Raw genomic sequence first — 20,259 nt, forward strand, 5'->3', positions numbered from 1 at the left:
CCTGCCTCCTTTGTCCAGCCCTCCATGACTGGTCTTCAATTACACAGGACTTTCCCTCCTTGGAGGAGCCGTGGGACAAGTACTGACCTTGAACTCATAGGACTCCTCAATGATGACTTCTAGTTTGGGATGCTCGCCAAGTATGGGTTTGCCCATCTCTGCAATCCTCTTGGCTTCCTCCTCTTCAACCGTTAGCTTCCTGTCGGCCACTTCTGTGAAAGCAAGGTCAACGCTAAGCTGCAGAGAGCATCTCTCAAGCTCTACGGAAACACCATGGCGGGCCTTCCCTGGACAGCCTGAGGACAAGGCCTTGTGCAATCCCTTCACAACTTGCTAAGTTCACACAGAGATTTGGGTGACTGTGGTGGGATGTCAGACTACAGAAAATAATGGACAAAGATTTCCGTATATCAGTTAATCACCAAGAACATATGGTTGTGATTAAAAAAGAAAACACGTTTCTTCAGTCTGCATTGGAGCTCTTTACTTGGATGACATACACCCTCCCATCATCCCAGCAGCAGCCACATCTTCGGTAAGACTGAAGTATCTTTTCTTTCTACCATTTGGCACAAGCATCTTTTAAGACAGCTTAGCTTTAACGTTCTGGTATGTTTTCTGGTTTCAAATGAAAAAAGAGATAGAATCTTTTTATTTCTCTTTGATTAGAAAATCACCATTGGCACTCTGTGCTATTCAATGCTTTATCTAACTTTCAGATATACATATACAGTCACAACCACACACGTGCACACATATCTGTGTGTATGTGTGTATATATATATATATATATATATTTGTATACCTACATACACATGCACACAAACACACTTCATTCTTTCATTCTGCAGTGGAACTACTTTTTGCCTCACTGTGCATTTCCTGTGAGACTCCTATCATTTGGAAAAAACGAGCAGGAAGAAATAAGCCAGGGACCAAGTGGATTTTTGTCTGCACATTACTGGATGTTTAATTTTTTCTGGAAGAAAGGTAAGTTTCCTAGGCTGGTATAAGCTCACTTTGAGGCAGTGGAGGTGTCCTACAGGGCTGCCCATGAGGTGCAGCATGCAGAGACAAACCCCTTGGCAGACTCACCTTGCTGATGCCCAGGGCAAACACAGCAAGGTGCCCGTGGACATTCTGGTTACCTGGACAGGAGGGAGTACCCAGGAGGAAGGGTACTGGCCATGACGAATATCTCCTCTCCCACCCATACACCCAGGTGCAGGCATGTACCAAGAGGACAGGGGTGAGAACAGCACTCACAGAGTGTTCTGCAAATGAAGGTTGGACATGTCATCTTTGCATCCCTGTTCTTTGCCTTCCCACTGGGTTTTGTACCATCACACAGGAAAACAACTGTTTCAGAAGAACATAAATATCAGATCTCAAGGGCAAATGCATTTACTCATGTTCAAGTGCTCTTCTGGCCTGACTCCACAGATACAGGTTCCATGAAGCTGGGGATGTGTGTATAAGGCAGTGAAGATCAATATGAGAAACCTGCTCTCTAAAATGAAATAAATACAACGGCTACCTGATGAAGAGAGCCCAAAGCACAGGAAGGCAAGTTTGAAGAGAGGAGTATCTCATCTACAGATATTCTGCACACACTTCTGTGCCAGATGTCTGAAGTGTGAACAAGTTTTGAGGGTTGGGTGCTGTAAGAAAACATCCCGCTGGTGTCCTGAAACCACACAGTATGGCACAGCACAGCCTCCCACCAATGGGAGGGTCATTGCTAATGTCCAGGTGAAACAGTAGGTCAGTGAGCAGATGCAGCAAGACTGTGGGACTGGAGAGGGAACTGGCTGAAGCATCTTGGTTCCTAATTTTGCATTTAACTTGAGGAGAGCAACTAGACAGGGATGGATTTTGCTTCAGAGAGTCGTTCTTGCTGGGACAAAGCAGAAACCTCACAGCAGGTGGAGGCACTAGCAGAGAAACCAAGAGCGCCTTCAGGGACAGTACTAGCAAACCAGAAAAGGAAGGGCTTGAAGTAGACAGAAGTGCTTCAGGAACAGGTATTTGCCCAGGTGGAAAAGATTCACTAGGCTAGTATAAGGCTGAGAATTCATTACCTGAATGGTATCACCCAGCCCAAGCTGCCTTCTGCCAGTCAGTCAGTAGCTGACCACAAATGGCTTGCAGAGGCAACAAAGTGACCTGCCAGCAGCTGAAGATTGTGCCACTGGTCGCTGACACAGAGGTAGTCCTGTGTAGGGGGAAGGTCACGGGTATGGCAGGATGTAGGCTGTGGGTACCACCACTACTCTTTTCCCAAGACTCGGGATGATGCTGCAAGGAGTATGTATCAGCAGCTACCTGCTGGGACAGAGATCCCTCCCTGTGCTGGAGGCAGCTGCGAATCAGTGAGGACTCTCCTCTTTTATTCATAATGATTGGGAATGTGAAGATCTTTGTGCTTACAAAGAAAAACATCTAGGGAATGAAGATGCGAGTCAATACCTGTGCTAGGCTTTCTGAAAAGAAGGAAGCTGGGTTTCCCCTGACTTCCTTGTGTCTGACCAGTTTGGGCTGCCAAATTGCAGCACACCACCCAGTTAAGCCTGCATGGGAGCTCTGCAGAAAGAGGGGATGTAGTACAAATGAAGAGCATCTTGTTCTGGCTGAGCAATGAGTCATATGTTATCCAAGGTTTCCTGCAGAGTTTACAAACACCACAGGTAATGCCTCAGATGTCATTAGGTACCTCTGGATTGCTACGGAGTCCAGCAATCCTGTGTGGACTCCAGCCTATCTCGTACTCCTCACCAAAAATCATACAGAAATTGCAAACCGTGCATGGAGTCTATTTATAAACTCTGCTTTCCTCATCAGCCCTGCTAGATTGATTACAAAGACTGTAAACCTTGTAAGACCTGCAGAGTTTATAAAATGTATGAGAACTGCTATGGCACGTGACATTACTATAACCCATCACAGAAGCAGAAACAACTACATCCATCATTTGAAATCAATGAAGTTCATCAAAATCATCACTGCCTAGCCCAAACACAGTGTACTCTGGATCTGGAATCCCCCAAAGTTTACAAATGCTGACAGAGGAACAGCAGCACCTGGAGAAAAAGATGGCAGCAACTAGGCAATGCAGAATGTGAGAGACGTGAAGGACGACTGCAGGCAAAGGCCAGGTGACCCAAGGGGAAGAGACAGCTAAGCTGGAGAACTGCAGAAACAGGAGTGAACCTGGAACAAAATGTTCTGTATCGTGCTATATTTGGAGGCATGAACTGATGATCATCAAGAACAAGATTCAAGTTACTTTTATCCACTTAAGGAGGGATTTAGATGAAATCTACATCTCTTTTTCCAAGACAGAGATCTAGAAAGTCCTGTCTCTGCCTCTGTCTATACCTGGAAGATCACAAGGTGTATACGTCGTTAAAAATGCAGGTGCTTACACACCAGAACCCCAGCCTTACAACATATGTCACTTGCTCCTATCTGAGATATACCATTACCTGAAGCTCAGGTGACGAGGCGCTTAGAGCGCTGCAATGGCCCAGTTTGGCAGACAGCTCAAGAGCATGCTGACATGTCCTGACAGCACTGAGCTGTGGGAAAAGCACAGCAGTTATCCCAACAAGGTTGCAAAGCCCAAACTCAGGGACAATCTGGCTTACTAAAACCTTCACTGAGAAGTAACTGCATCAGAAAAACCACGGGTCATAGCTGGCAGCACAGTTCCTTGGGCTCTTGCCCACTAACTGCTGCTGCATAATGTAGAAACCAAATGTCTGGGATCAGAGGAGATTCCCAGAAAAATGGGAATATCTGATAGAATTTCCTTGGCTTTACAAATCCAGGAGAAGCCCTAGGACAAAATCTCAGTCCCTGCATAACTTTAACTGATTCGTCTTTGACATCGTAAGACAACGCAGGGCTTCACACAAATATTAGCCAGTTAGGAAAGTCTGATCTTCACATGCTTCCATAAGTATACACATTACAGAATATATTTTCCTCCCCATAGTGAGCACTGTCAAATAAGGATTTAGCTCAGATCCTACCTTATTCATGCTGTTTTATGTACCTGTGCCAGACAGGAAAATGTGAGATCTGAAGTTCTCCTCTGAAGTGCAAGAGCTTGCTCAGTTTCTTCTGACTGTGTGCCTGAGGTTGTCACACAGACTACACCAGAATACCTCTGTGTCAGTCACCAGCAGCAAGATCTTCAGCTGTTGGCAGGTCACTTTGTTGGCTCTTCAAGCCACTTGTGGATCAGCTACTGATTTGATGAAAATGGAAAATACGTGCCAGGCAGCTCTTAGGAGAGAGTAAAGCAATCAGCACTCCCACATCCAGCAATGGAAACAGAGCTCTGGCTGCCCCAGTCGGACACAGTGGTAACAGTTGGCATGGCCGTGGCAGCACTAGTGAAGAGGTCATCTAGAAAGCCGACCTGACTTCTGGCAAGCTTGCATAGCAACTGTGGGATTGGGCACTCAACCACACTAAAGGTGTTTGTACTTACCACTGCACCAAATGGCTGTGGGACTTGGACTATTTCAGAGGGCACCTTGTTAGCTGAAGACGTGCCACCAGAGGCATCCCTGGGCCCTACGCCACACAAGCTGAAGTGACAAGCTGACCAGTGATGGAGTCCAGCAGCCTGCTGACAGCATGCCTACCAAGACATTAATAATGGAGGCCCTGCTGTCATCAGGCAGTGCTTGCACGGGGAACTGGAGCGCAGAGACAAGAAACATGTTTGCCCAAGAATGTACATCAAGGATGTCCTATGGGGGCAGTTGATTGACTACTACTCCCAGGCTAAGTCTGTCAAATTTTAGCTGCAAACAAGCTGCAGGGGAACAGGCATAGGCAACACGTCTAAAAGTCCTGCCTGCCCATTTTGATGGTGGTGAGCTCAGAAGGGTGTCTCACAGAAACGCTAACAGAAGAAGCTTAAAAATAATAAATAATAGAAAGAGTTAATTCCTGAATGATTCATAAAGAAGGTGGTTACATTTGTAAACGTGCAACAGGAAAGAGAACCTGCCAAGCAAAGTACAGAAACCTAACAAACTTCAAAGGTGACTCTGAAAACATTTAATCTATCCTTGTATTTTCACTGTCTCTGTCCTAAAGTAAGAGCCAAACATAATTTTATAAGAGTCACATATCAATTTTGTACTATAGCTTACTTGATGCACTCATGCAAGTGATGCACAGATGCCACATGCCAGGCTGCTGATTCTCCTCTGAAGATAAATGAGTGGCATTTGTGGTAATAAGGACAAGCTATGACCTTAGAGGTCCAGTTAACATGTCTCTCCCCATGCAATCAAGGTAAAGAGCTAAGCACTTCCAAAGAGGAATACAAAGCAGCTGCATGAATCTGCTACCTCTTCCCACTTACTGTACAGGGAACTGTGAACACCGTAGCACGAATCAGTACCAGCCTCGGCAAAACACTGGCCTCTCCCTGCATCAGGCCTACATGCTGGCTCTATCTGTTCCCACAGGATTTTGAGTACTGAGTTGAGTGCTGTGTGTAGAGAGCCAACAGCTGAGAGATAACAAACCCTTGCAACATCCCAGTGACAGAGCACACAACAGAGAAGGGGACAGCTGGGTTGCAAGGTCCTTGCCTCATGGTTACATCTGTACTAATAAACTGAACAAGGCCAGGATATGGGCTCAGGCACTGGCCTGCAATCTTCTAGGCTACTAATTGTTAGAAAGCTCCCGGCAGAGTTTTGGCTGGTAGCACTCTCCCAACCAATACCCACACCTGGTTTGGAGGCTAGCACAGTGTAGGGAGCCCTTCCCAGAGAGCAGCAGCAATAAGGCCCTCCATTTTGGAGACAGCAGAGGAAGCCTACCTGTATGGAAGCAGTCAGTGCCCTGCTGCTTACCCTTAGGACCAGAGGACACTTCCTGGCCTGTTTTATTTGTTGTACAGATGTCATAAAGGTTGATCCCACACTGACTACTTTTCCCAAACACCATACTCTCTGGTGATATTGAGTATGTCATGACCTGTCCCACTTGCACAGAGAAATGCAGGGGATGTGAGGGCAGGCAGAGACCCACCAAAAAGGAAGCTGACTCTGCAACCTGCTGCATGGGATGCCCTTAGGGAGAAAGAAACTCTTGTTCCTGCTCCTGGTTTCCTCATTCATTTCTCTACATCTCATTTCTCTCTTTGCTACAGAATGGCATTGCTGTGGTGCATTCTTGGGCCGGTGGGCCCGGACCAGTGTAGCCAGGAAGGACAAAAGTCTCCCGCACTGCTCTCAGTGCAGATCCCTGAAGCCTGTGAGAAGTCAGAGGTGTCTCTCATCTGCAGATGTTGAGAGGTCATGAATTAGCTGTCCCTAACCCCAAAGTCTCCTAAAAGGTCTGAAGTGCTAGACGAGTGCTTAGAAACATATGTCCTGTATAATTATGTACAAGATAGAGAACTCACCCAGGAAAGCATGGACTTGGGCTTGACTCCTCATCAATTTGAGATTTAAACTGACAGCTCCTGCCTTTCAGGAAAGCACTTCAGCCAGCAGGCACAGCGCACAAGCTTGCACTCACAACTGCAAGATGGTGCTGTCTTTGCAGAAAATGTGGGACATGCTCTCATGTGGACTGCTCTGACTGGAGGCCCCTGAACTTGTGAGGAAATGGGTGTAGAGATGGGGTGCTAGGGGGGGTCCTCCAGGAAGCAGAGACCGGGTATCAGTAAGGTACTTCTGCTCTGCCCTACCCACATCTATCCAGGTGTGTTAGGCATTGAAGAAGACTATCAAGAGCTGTGATACATAAATGAAAAGCGGGAGGGTGGGGCGGGGGGGGGGGGGGGGAGAAAAGACAGAGTTTTAATTTGGAAGGTCAGGTCTGTCAAGGTGAATGCTGCCAAACTGCAGCTTAATTATTAACTAGCCCTGATTTCTGTTTTTATCAGCATCAGTACCTACCTTTCAATGCAGATTGCACCCTGGACTTCCAGCTGTCAACCCCAATTAAGCCTGATAAGGTCTGGAGATGCCAGGCAAGAAAGGGAGCTAGCCAGGGCCTCCTGGGCTGCCTCCACCTCCTCCCTGGAAAGGGGAAGGTGGGGAAGGAGGAGTCCCCAACACCCTTCTAGCGCTGGAACGTAGGTATGTGCTAGCATTGGCGCTAACAATGCACCTACACCACAGCAGCACGCCCAGTTTGCTAAGGCTAGGCAAGCAGGGCCTGCTGTGCCAGGTCCTGGTAAATATATTCTGCTCCTCATCCCAGGTGGCTCACGGATCAGAGAGGAGATGTTACAAGTAGGGGAGAAGAACAGGTCTGATAAGATCAAAGGTTGGATGGGAGAGATGAGAAAGACCTAGCCTGTAGCAACGGCCACATTTCACATGTTCTAGGTGCCGGACCCAACACTTCGTTGCAGGAAGTGACGAGAGGTTTCTGGTTAAATCACTCTGTGCTCTGATTCTGAGTTATTCTGTCCTATCCAGAGCTAATTGAGACAGGCAGGGTAGGACAGGCAAAGGGGGGTCAGCAGCACCCAGTCATAGCTCTGCCACTGACATGCTCTGCAACTGTGGTCATGTCCCCTTCTTGCTCATTCCTCAGCTTCCTCATCCACATAATGAGGATGACTCTTCCTCCTGCAGGGGCATCCTGAGAGTTAATTCACTGCTATTTGCAAAACGCTTTCAGATTTACATGTGACAGGTAGTTTCTTGGGATCAAACTACTGTAAGGAGGCCCTTCCTTGGTATTTCTTCCAGAGGAGAGGGGAAAACAGAGCAGCGTTCACACATAATGTATTGCTCCTGGAAGGTACTGCATGAATGCTTGCTAGCTCAAACGCCTTCAGATTGGGTGAAACCAAATGGGAACTGGACGTTGCCTGTGGCCCCCCTGACACATCATAAATCAAAGTTAGATAAAGATCATTTCTGTGGGGCTAATCTGGCCACCATACCTTTTGTGCACAAGCAGACAACGGGAAGGCCCCATAATACTGCTAGAGAGGTAGATACCTATCACCTAGGAAATGCTGCAAGATTACCAAACAGCCACAGACCAGTTTGTATTCTCTGTCACTTGCTGAATAAATTGGATTAAAACCAGCAATGTATTCATGCAAGTCTGCTACGGAGGCCATTTCCTACCCCCTGAGCTATCCATTTCTAGAGTGGGCATGTATCTGCATGAAGGTCACCCCTTCTGGGGACTGCGCTGCTAGGACAAAATTAAAACGACAATTAAAATGGGATTTTTGTTGCAGCTCAATAAAATACAATCCCAGCTAAACAAAGTAAATATTGAGCATGAATGAGTTCTTCTCTCCAGAGTGCTGTCAATCCATCAGTCACAACTGGGGAAGACTGCTGGCTAAAAGACACTCTGGCTTTTGAGGTTAGCATATTGATATGCCCTTTAATGAAACACATGCACACCCACAAGCACCAACAGTCTGTGCTGTTTTCTAAACAGGGAGGAATCTGCTTACTTAGCCCCGAAAGCTATTTTTGAGGCGTGATACATTCAGTATACATGCTCAGTGTCCTTAACACCAGCTGGGAAACTCTACACGTTCAGGACAGCTAATGTACGGCTAAAACACAGGACTGGGAATTGTGCATAATTTCACTCCTGGCTCTACCTCAAGATTATTGTTGACACAACCGTCCCCAACAGGGCAGTTAACTGGCATTTTTGCTTCAAAGAAAGGGCTGCTTAGACAAGAGATGGGTTTTAGCTTGGGTCCATCTATATGTCTGCGGTGTAGTCAAGGTCTGAGGGCTCCCACGAAGAGGATGGTCTAGTGGCACAACCCGGGGCTGCACTGTGGCTGGCCACAGGCTGCTGAGGTGCCAGACATGGGGCAAACGCCACAGGGCCATGCTCTGCATCGGGGGTGGGAGAGAGAAGAAATCTGGGTTGTAAGGGCTACTGGCTCCTAGGGGCCATGTGGCAGATGTGAAACGCATGTGCACATGTGTGTGTGAAGATGCATGCACGTGCCACTGTCCAAAACACTGGAGAAACTGGAGACTTCTAGAGAGACTCCAAAGGTGGCGCTGGGACAGAGCAAAGGTGTCACCCTGGTGAGGAGCCAGGTCTGAGAGAGGCAGCCAAAGGGAAACGGGGCATTGCCCAGGAAAAGGTTGTGTGAGATGCTCCCAGCAGGGAGGGATGAGGAGAGGGACTGACAGATTCCACTGAAATGTTCAATAGTGCAGTTTTTGCAAAGATTCCTGCATTTCTGTGTAATCTAAATCTAACATGACAGAGACTAAATGAGAACGTCACTTCCATCTCCGCTTATTAGCCGTGATTGCTGCTGAGTGACACTCCAACACGTGTTTCTGCGGTGGGATGGCACACATGGCCTTGCTAGCATTTGGACTGGCTGCTGGCTTTAATGGTGCGCCCAGCCTGAGCGCTGCAAGCCCAAGCCACAGGCCAACCACACGCCGTTGGGCAGGTAGGGCACTCCAACCAGCCTGGCCAAGGGGGTGGTAGGAGGGGACTCGCATGCCGGGGACCTTCCCCCTTCCTCACAGGCAGAGATATGGCCTTTTGTTTTTTAACTGAAAAGGGACTTTCTATAGCTGTGATCACATTACCAATAATACCTGCCAGAAGCAATCAGTCTGGATCACAACAGAGAGCGAAAATTATATTATTCTAATACAAATTATTTGGTTCCTGAGGTTCTGATCAAATTAGGCAGATACTGAATTAAAGCAATGAAATTACTGTAAAGAAGGCTGTGCTCGACTTAATTTCAGTCCTCCTGGACCTGAAGAAGTAACAAAGGAAAACGTCTAAAGTGGTCAGTGGAGTTTTCCATAAATACCCTAAGTATTTGGGGAACCTGGGACTTCTGCCTGCCACTAGCAATTTCCTAATTAGCCCAATACACTGTGGGCTCAAGCCATCCTCTGGACAGCAGATTTAGCATACTCCTTAAAAGCAGCAGAAACTGAAGCCTGCACAGCAGAGATACTGTTCCTTTGATTTGCAGCACAGCTCAAGCATATGAACATACATGACCAGTGCCTTAATTTCATGTAGAGCAAAGACTTGCAGTAAACTCTGTGGCCTATGGAGACCCAAAGGGTTACAGAGCTCTTGTAAGGGGGCTTCTGAAGCTGGAGCTCAGCCTGCAAACAGCACTGCTGCCTCATCATTGCAGCCCAGCGCAGGACCCAGAACTTCTAAATTTGAGGGGGTTTTTTCAATGCTACTTACAGACCTGCCAGATTCAACCTCCTCTCTGTGCCCTGCATACTGGGTCTTATCTTTTGACAAATGTTTCTTTAGTGTAAATTCAACTATAATCATATCTGGAACTGGAGGAAGAAGAAAAATACAGGAGGCATAAATCATACCGCAACGTGATCAAGAGAGACCAGAATAATGGGGATTTCAGGAAATGAAGGAGGATTTAGTATTAATAAATGTAAAATCCTGCCACATGGAAAGGAATTGAAGAGTGTTGAGCCAGTGCTGAGGGTGAGGAGGGAAATGGTGTTTATTTTCACCACGTCCTCATAATACTGCCCTCACACTGGGCACACTTCTGTGTGCCCTTGCCCCTCAGATGGAAAGGGCATGAAAAATATTTAAGTGTGTTGCCGGAGCACAGCAACGAGCTATGCCTAGGGGTGAGACTGCTACCAGACTCCTAAATGGGAAGAGGCAGGCCTGGCCCTGCACTGCACTGTACAGTGCTGTCACGAACACCCTGCCCCACTCAGATGGCTGAGAAACTTCCACTCTCACCTGATGCAGGTAATGTCACATCCATGCCCCAGGAGGGGCTCCTGGAGTGCCGCCACGCCAGTCCCAGCACCACCCGCCCGGGGTGACAGGTACCACTGTCTCCTGCAAATTTTGCAGTAAACCCCTGCAGCTCCTGGGTGCTTCAGGACAACCAAAGCACCAGAGCTGCCTGAAGAGAGATAGTAAAGTGATTACCCCAAATTAGCCCAAACTACATGTTCTGTTTTGCAATCCTGGTTAGGTCATTTCCCCAAACTGTGGCAAAATTCTGGGATTTGAGGAAGGCTTATACATATCAATCACTTTGATGTTCTTAATACATTGTTCTTAAATAGTTCCTGCAGACATTAATACCTTGAGCTGGGATTGTCCCTCACTACTGCAACAGAACAAATACAAACATAGAGGGCCTGACTGGAGAGGATGAAAACAGAGTCAAAGCAGGTAGAGGAAAAGAGAAGAGCAGTCTTACCTTGAGTGAGCAGTAGAGCTGTGGGGAAAGAAAAAAGAAAGACAGGAAGAAAGAAGAAAACAAGGAAAAAGTTAATATCCCATTGGGAAGAGCTGTAAAAGCTGTTTTGCAGATGGCAACTTTCAATGAGCAATGAATGTGGCTTAATGCAGTGTGTGAGCTCTCTGTAGCCACATGCTAGGTGCAGGTTGGTGAGCAGGCCCAGTAGCAGCAAGATGGAAATGAGGCTGGAGAGAACAGGTGAGCACTAGGGCTCTGGGTCCCAAAAGTATCCCCCTGTCCCCATGAGCAAAGGCAGAGGGATGGTATGTGGGAGGGGAGTAGCAGGGAGGGGAAGGGAAAAGTGTGGGGAGACAGTCACACTTGCCATCAGGGCCTGACATGACCTGACCCAAAGGCACTGGAGGTGTCCCTGCTTCAGGCAGGAATTCGTGGCTGTGGAGGGAAGGCTTGGCAAAACCAGGGCGGGTCTTGGTAAACCGATGCAGTGTTGCTACTCACTCATGTGGCCAAGAAGAGAGAGGAAGGCCAAGGATGATGGGGAGCTCATCAAGAACCTCATTGGGGGGAGGTATTTATAAAGCGGGTGCTGGCCTCAGGACCAGTGTGAAACAGAGCAGGGGATAATGCTGCCATGCACCATCCCCAGGACTCCCCAGGGATGTCCTGACTCGCCTGGGTCTACCCTGCATCCCACAGGTATCATTCACAGAGATTCAGGGTGCCAAGTTGGAGTACAGGCAAGCATAAGGCATCACCGCTTTGAGTCTTCACAGGTCTCTCTGCTCCCAGTTGCATGTCTGCCTGACAATATTGCACGGACATGTGCTGTGCAATGTCATCACAGCAGGATGCAACTGCATGTACACAGTAAATGTAACTGCATGGTCCTGTGAGACCAGAATGTGAGTTGGGATGGAGGGAGGAGAAGGGGGAGAAGATCCTTGTAAGGAACAACCTTACTCTGACTTTCCATAAAGGCACTGCACAGCCCTCTGGCTGGCTTGGACAGTGGTTTCATGACCCTTTTCTGCCTTGATTTCCCCGGTCCCCAAAAATGTCACAAAGAAACATCCTGCTGGATTCTTCTTAGGTGATATCCCTAGAAAGCCACAGGCTACATCCAAGTTTCGAACTAACCATAATAGAGTCTGCATAAGGTATCACACAGCAAAAAAAATCAAACTTTCTTGGAGAAAGGCTAAGCACCAGTTCTGTGCCTTAGCTTTGACTTTTACCTGTCCTTCAAACAGCAAACTGGTCTCTCAAGACTTGCTTGCATGCTATGATGGTATTGTAATTACTAACACTTATTATCATGCACTTACAGTCTCAGAAGCTCAAAACTCTGTACAAAGACTGAGTCAGTATTAACATCCCCATTTGACAGATGGTGAAACAAGCAAAGAGAGGCTAAAGGGAACATTTTGCAAACTCAGAAGTGGGCTAGATTCCAAGAGTGCTAATTTACCAAGACTTGACGGTTCAGGCCTCTGAAAAGCAGGCACTTTTACAGAGGTACCTAATTTTATCTATGCTGGTTTGAAAGTGATTTCCTAAACAATTCATCAAAGGTCACATAGCACATCAGTGGCAGAGCCAAGAAAAGTAATCCTGAGTCCTGGTTCACAGTCTCTTCTGTGCTCTGTTAGACAACACTCATGGCCATACCTTTTCATTCAGACTGCAAAGAGGCATCAGACCAGTCAATATCTGCCACATGATCTGGCACTACGAAGAAAACACCAGTGGCCCTGCATATCACCCCCGAGACACTGTGGAGCCTGGCAGCAGTTCAGCAACCTTCTGTGTCTACATATATTAACGTGCATGTATATTTGGCAAAAGGAGGGCTACAAACAGGCAACAAGCCTCTGAACTCGCTGCATCTCTATTAGCATCTAGGAATTGTCTTAATGAATCTAACGATCACCTCAACTGAAAATACTGAAGGTACTCATGGGAACATACTTGTCCACATGTGCAGGTACTGGGTAGAGCGAAAGGAGATTGAAGGGAAGGGAAGATGAAGAGGCCGCTTGCTGAGCATCTCTAACGTTTCGGTCAATCCTTCTGAGAGTCAAGAATCTTTTGGGAATACAGTCATGAATAAATTCTGCAGCAAGTAGCACGGCCACAGAGCCAGGAGAAGCAACAGGGTATTTGCTCTGCCTATATAACCTCCTGCCCTCACACAGCTTTGCCAATAAGTTTCAGGTCTGCCACTGCTCCCTGTAGAGCTAATCTGGCTCTCCTTGTAGCTCTGTTCTATCACATCTCCATGCTTTCTTGTAACCTCTTTGCTCTCCCGTGGTCTTCTGGACCTCCAGACAACGTGGGAAAACTGAATTTACATTTTTGCAATTACAACCATTAGTACAATGTGTCGATTTGGTGTTCAAATTTAATATAATGAAATATTGCTGGGCCCCTAAGCTACAGTGGTCATTAAAAAAAAAATCACTCACTCCTCATGTATTTCAAAACTGTTATTCTAGAGCCCTGGGATTTGAGTTTATTTTTTTCCCAATTTCCTTTTGAGCCTGCAAAAGAAGTATTTTTCTCCCTTTCACTTATGCTATGATACATGAATATTTGAAGAAGCCTATAAAGCTATGAATGAAACATCAAGAATATGGCATGCAGAAAGCCAAGGGATTATTTTATCTTTATATTTCTGAGTGAATGTTGTGCATGCAAGCAAGAAAATGATTTCACAGACTAAAGCTTCCTTCCTGCACACGCATCTGCCAATATGCCCTTAGTCCTGACCTGTAATGTTTCCTGACAATACATCTGGGGATGCTGTACCTGCACCAGCCCCTCGCAATAGTCCCTGTGCTGTTCACATCCTACAAGCTTCCCTCTCCTGCCCCCAGCCCAGGCTCCCTCGCCTTGTCCTCAGGGTACGTCCTCTCCTCCATTCCTGCTCCTCAAGTCCCTGCTCTTGAGTGGCCAAGTCAGCTCACTTCAGCTCTGTAGCATGGCCTCATTGCTATTGGCATCTCTGGTAGTCTCAGAGGCTTGACAAGCATATTGTTATACGAAGTTGCTAAAATTAGCTCAGTATTCAAATCCAGAATAGCAATCCTATGTATCCCTTACCTAAACCTTGCACAGCGTGAGTGCAGACAAATACATGTACCTGCAGACAAGGCAAGTGACACTAACTCTGCTTTTCACCCGATTCTCAGGAGACGTGAAGCCTTGTCTTCCATACAAAAAGGCGGCAGTGGGCATTTTAAATGCTAAAAGCAGAAAGTATGTAGGAGTGATACACAGAAAAAAACATGCAAGCTCAGTGTGACTTCCAGTGTTGCTGCGAGTACCAAAAGGATGGATGTAACACATAAAGGTCTCCTATCTAAGCCTGGCCTCTGCATATTAATTAAGCCACTGCCTTGCAAGAACTAGTCTGTTAGCATGAAACACTGAACATGTTCACATACAAAATGCCAAATGCTGCCTCACTCATTCTTGATTAACACAGAAGGAAGTAGGAGCTGGTCACTGAAGATCGGGAACTCCAGAGGCACAAAGGGGTCTGCACAGGGCAGCCAGCAATGAAGGCATCGTCGCTACAGCTGCTGGGACGCTTCCCTCATACACACGCCTGCCTGGGCATCCCAGCTCAGCGCCAGGGGAAGAGGTGACGGCTGGTCAGACCCCCGGCAGAAGAGGGGGAAGTCGCCGCAGCGTATCCCTGTGGAGTGGCAGGGCTGCACCGGGAGAAAACAGCACCTCGCACCCGGGTGCTTCCCAGACGCAGCTTGGCTTTCACCTTTATGGAAGTTGCCTTCCTTGTGCTGCTCTGTGACACTGTATTTGGAGGGATCCCAGCATAAATTCTGGATCCCAGTTTCTCCTTTATTGGGGTTTCTCTGCCCTGCAGGTCTGTTTTCTAATTAGGCAAAGTCAAAATTGTATGTATGAACTCAGCTTCCCTGCCACTCCTGAAACCCTGCAATGTGACCTCAATTTAGCTGCTAAAGAGGCAATAACTAATAAAAATTTCATCTGCCTGTTTCCTACATGCTAAGGGATCAAATTCTGCTGCAACGCAAATGTTGGTGTAGTTTACAGGTCAGGATTTTAATTCCCTCCTGCTTTAACTCTACTGAGGGGAAAGAAGGTTAAAGCAAGAGGAACCTGGCTTGGCATGGGCAGAGATCATAAATCAGGTAATCCTGTAATTTACACCAACCTGGAATGCTAAATGTGCATCCCAGCCTCTTTCTAAAGTATGCAATACCCTTTTCTGCACTTTCCCTCACAGAGGGATCTGATCATGCTACATCCTTTATTCTGGACTCTTTCTTGATTAGCATAACATAACATTAACATAAATCTTTTCTAATCAATATACTGAAAGACTCTAGGAAAGCACTGTATAGATAAGAGGATTCTCCTAGGTTGTTAAATATATGGTACTTACATACATTTAGAGTGAACATACACACTCTTTACACACAGAGTGAACTGATATTAGGAAGGGGGAAGCTGTGGTTTTTGAGGAAAGCCACATTTACCCAGCATAATCACAGAAAGCAAAAGGAAAGAACATACTGCCCAGATCCCGTGCACACCCAAAGATGCTCAGCAACCATGCAAATTGTCAGGTGAATGGCTAATGTTTCTAGGTTATTATTTATTGCATCTCCAATGGGTACATCCATACTGCAGAGCACAGACCTCTAACACAAATCTCCCTGCCAGTGCCAAATGTGCTGGGCAAAGCTAGCCGCTTGGCTCCTGGAAGCACCTGGCACCACACCAGAAGTGACCCACGCAGACAGCTAGCCAGAAGCAGGGCTAATGAGCCCAGTGCCCAGCCCAGGGCTTGTTCCGGTTCTGCAGCCAGTCAAGGAGCATTAGCATGGGGGTCCCGGCAGGGTGCAAATGTGCCCTCTGGGGCTCAGCTCCCTGAAGGGAGAGGGGCCGCTCATCTTCCAGATGCAAGCATCCATAGACTCTGACTCCATACCGAGCTGAGGTGAGCGAACAGTTTCCCTAAAGGACTGTGGAGAGCTGTAAAGCTGCTTTTTTCATAGGCTAAACAATCGTCTCCATCAATATTTTGAATTAGATAATGTGGTTTGATCAATCCAACCTAGGAACCCATCTTTGTGGTTTAATCCTTTCTCTGTGAATCCCAGCCACATCGTCCCTCTGGGGCATGCAGCTTTCCTGTAAGCAGTGTTGACACACGATTAAACAGAGATGTGTCAAGAGACTTGTCAGCACCAGGTGACTGTGCTGGGAGGGCTGAGGGCACTTCAGACAAAATCTTCCCGAGCCAAGTTGTGCCATCTATTTAATAGTGTTCCATGGGGCATCTTTGTTCCCATTTCCAGTAAAGCCATATGTTGTAGGAGACATGGTTTCTGAAGCAAAATTTTGGAAGAAGGATGTTGGTCCCTTTTACAAAGTGTAACACTCCAGAATCAGCATTCATGCATCATCCCTGAGGCTGAATCTCCTGCCGCTGTGCCACTGGCTGAATTCTCATGAGTAGGCCCCCAATTACCCTCATGAAACATAATTTTCCAAACCTGATTTTCACCATTACCTGCTATCAGACAAAATCTTCCAAAGTAGCTTCACTTGTCATTCTAGCTTTATCAACACTAAGGCTAGCCACAATTTAAGCAGAAGACTGACTTCTTCCAGGGAAAGCAGAGTAAATTTTGCTTCCGTAATCCAGGACTGCATACAAAGTGTGAAAGCTGATGTGTGAAGACAGTAGAAACAGCCTGGATTTCTCTGAAATCCTGCAGGGCTGAGAGTAACAAAAATCTAGGTCTGAGCTGTGAGCTAAGTGATACCAGACCTGCCACAAGAGTAACAGTCAACCCAAAAGACAGCATCTTGTACTAAAAGAAAAGTCTTGTTTCACCACCAGAACACTTTAAAAAGGTGTTGAAAAAAGGATGGCCAGAACAGTAGCTCAGTGTGCCGCGAGGTTTTGAAGCCTGGCCCTGCGCTGTAGACAGGGATTTGGTTTATGTCACTGCACATACGGAGGAAAGATGAGACAAGAAGGATCCAGAGGTTAATTCCTTAGAAAAGGCGAAGACAAAAAAATCGGGAAACCTGGGAGACAGCCAGCACGATGGTGAAAAGCAGCACTCACACTTCACTGTCTTGACAAGCAAAGAACGTGGTTTTCTTTTTGGTTTCTTTTTGCTTATTCACTTCAACTTAACTAGCTTGAAGCAAGTACCATCTTTGCTAGCACTCTTTGTATCTAATATGCCACTACTGAGTCAATATTGTTTTTTGTCACAGAATGGGTTGGCAAGACACCCATCTCAGGTCTATTCTAGTCTCTCTGAATTACCTGAGCACACCAACAAGAAGAGCTCGTAAAGTAAAACTATCTGATGTGATTTGTTCAGATGATCAAACTACTTTGAAAAACTCCCTCACAGAAACCAATGGATGAAAAAGAATAAATGGACTGAAAGATGAGGTTTGGCATTGTAGAGGTTACATTTATGTAAGGGGGAAAAAGCAACAAACAGGCAGAAGTGGTCAGCTCCTCACATAGCAAAGGATAAACAGCTGAGTGCTCCAAGGCTCAAAGCAGGTGTGGCACTGATATAAATGGGGGTAAGCAGTAAGGAAGCAACACCTGTGGATAATGCAAAATTTTTCAGTCAAAAGGCTATATCAGATATTTATACAGATAAGAGGAACAGCCGTATTTACACTGAAGGGGCTGTTATGTGTTGTGTGGGCCTTGAGCAGTCTGCAGATAGGAATTTGTTTCTGGACCACCAGAGGTACCTTCCTGAGCAGAGATGTTTTTCCTCTAGTACTGGTGCTGGTGAGTGCGAAACAGAAAGAGCAATAGGATGAATTTCTTGCAGAGTTCTGGCCCTCACAAAGACCTTTCTATAGATACACAGTCCCATGCATGCCTCACACAACTATGCAGCCCAATATTGGCTGCTATCACAACAAACAGATCAGGCCATTCCCCTGTATGCCACAGCTCTGGTCAGGGTCAAGCAGACACTCCCTTGACTGGTAGTAACTGCTTTGTATAGGCACGTGCGTGGGACAACCAAGCCAATAATTCAAATCAGCCATATGGTATTGCATCCTGCCTACCCATCCTTGTCCTGGGTAGTATCCTCTTCAGTTACGTGTCTGTCAGAAACCACTAAAGCCACAGTCAGCAGCAGCATAGGTCCCCTCTGAAATAGCAGAAGGGATTTTTAAGAATACAGGGCTCTAGACCAAGACCTGAATCCAAAATATACTGTCCAACTATTGCCCAGGATGGTTTGAAAAGCACATATCTACTCATTGAATCACTGGCTCACCCTTGCTGTCAGCTCTGCCTTCCTCTAGGAAGAAGGCTACTTCACTACCATAGGCTACCACACTAAACCATATGCACATTTCATCAGTGCTGCCAACTTTTATCCTTAAGAAGAGCTAGCAGCTATGCTCTGCAAAGCAAAGTCCTGGAGCAAGGGCAGACCCCTGGCATGAAGTTACAATAGTGCAAGCATGACTGAGATGGACTGGCTGTCTCTGCATGACCCTGACAGGACATTACTTCAAAACATGACTTGTCAGTCAGCTGAGGCAAGCTGAGCAAGCTCTTGCTCCCAAAGGGGCAGGAGGAAATGTTTTGAAGACAATATGAAGAACACCCTGAAAACATCAGATAGTCTTACAGCACCCTAGGCACAGACTCAATACGAGAGAGCTAAGTGGGGAGCAACAACAAGACGAGGACACACAGTCAAGAGACCCACATCCTTTGTGGTGCTAGGAACAAATGTACAGGCAGCTGGAATCCAGAGAGACTCCCTCATCAAAAGCAATCTGGCTGGAACCTCCCAAGAGAGCCAGGAGTTGTGCTTGCCCCAGCCTTGTGAGTTGTGTGGAGGCCCATTCATCACCACGACAGTAAAAACAACAGAACTCACTGCTAAGGATATTAGTGGCTGGGGGTCCCCCCTGCCTCCCCCCTATTCTTTGGCTGTTGGTGCAACAGCAGTATCACCATGAGCCTGTTTGCACAGAGGTGGCCGGTCTGACCGCAGAGCCAGTGGGGTTGTATTGGTCGTACATGTGTTACGCGCATCTTGGAATGATGCAACACTTGTAGGAACATGCGTCTGCTCCGGTGTTGGCGCCAACATGAAAATCTGCATGTGCTTCCCTTTACACAAGTGCACATAACACTGCCTGTACAGCAGCGTGGGTGTGCACTGCCTCCATGAGTGCATGAGAGCTGATGCACGCCCTGGGCCTCCTTGTCTCTGCCAGGATCCATCTGCTCGCCTGTGCACCCCCATCAGGCAGCCCTGTAAAGCTTCTGGCTACAGTGTTTGCTGTCTATCGATCCCAAAGTGCTGTGTCTGGAAGTATCATGTAGCTCCTTGTTCTCCATCCTCGGCACAAAATAAGCTCCCGGGCAATGCTGGAGTGAGCACACACTACAGAGCAGGAATCTTTTCAGAGGCCCTACAGTTCATGTAGTGACTGTGCCACCTTTTGCCAGGAACAGTTACAAATACATTTTAAACTCCATCTTAGGTTTATACAAGCATAGTGCTCTTGCTCCGACTTTTCTCTAATGAGGCTAACAAGTGCTCTGCATCTTCCCCCTCCTTATGATTTATCATCATGTTTCACTTCCTACTGGTAAGCAGAGTCTGATGAAGAGTTTCCTCTTACTTCTGGTGGAGGAAGGAGGTTGATCTCCAGACTTTTTCCTGAAGACCATTTAGTCTGACTTGGATCTCCTCTGTCTGTTACACTGAGTCCAATTTATGTTAGTGTAAATGAGACAAGCCCAATACCCACTGCAAACTGGTGTTATAATCCAGATAAAGAGGACAGGGCAATTGTACAGACTGAACCATCTTAACTGGCTATCTAGATTTGTTCAAATGAGTATTTTTGTTTAGCCAGATGCAACTGGCATATATAGGAACATGGAATGCAGAAAGTAACAAAAACTAACCCAATCCTGGCTCTGTATCCTGAAGCACGCATATTTAAAAAAGGAT

At 46.7% G+C, this 20,259-nt stretch overlaps 1 protein-coding gene across 4 annotated transcripts in view; it reads right to left on the reverse strand.

Annotated features, from left to right (window-relative positions):
• SLC8A3 (solute carrier family 8 member A3) overlaps positions 1–20,259 on the reverse strand; it is a 136,159-nt gene that overhangs the window by 7,194 nt on the left and 108,706 nt on the right. For 2 of the 4 annotated variants that reach the window (XM_026095855.2, XM_026095856.2), the window contains exons 4-5: positions 11,225–11,242; positions 88–212 (exon numbers count right to left, since the gene is read on the reverse strand). The exons of 1 other annotated variant lie outside the window; for it this stretch is intronic. In XM_026095855.2, coding sequence (XP_025951640.1) covers positions 88–212; positions 11,225–11,242 — 143 coding nt within the window. The remainder of the gene's footprint in view (positions 1–87; positions 213–11,224; positions 11,243–20,259) is intronic. One more of the 4 variants, XM_026095857.2, reaches the window with a different exon arrangement.

Source organism: Dromaius novaehollandiae, chromosome 5, assembly GCF_036370855.1.
Source record: "Dromaius novaehollandiae isolate bDroNov1 chromosome 5, bDroNov1.hap1, whole genome shotgun sequence".
NCBI classification, from domain to species: domain Eukaryota; kingdom Metazoa; phylum Chordata; class Aves; order Casuariiformes; family Dromaiidae; genus Dromaius; species Dromaius novaehollandiae.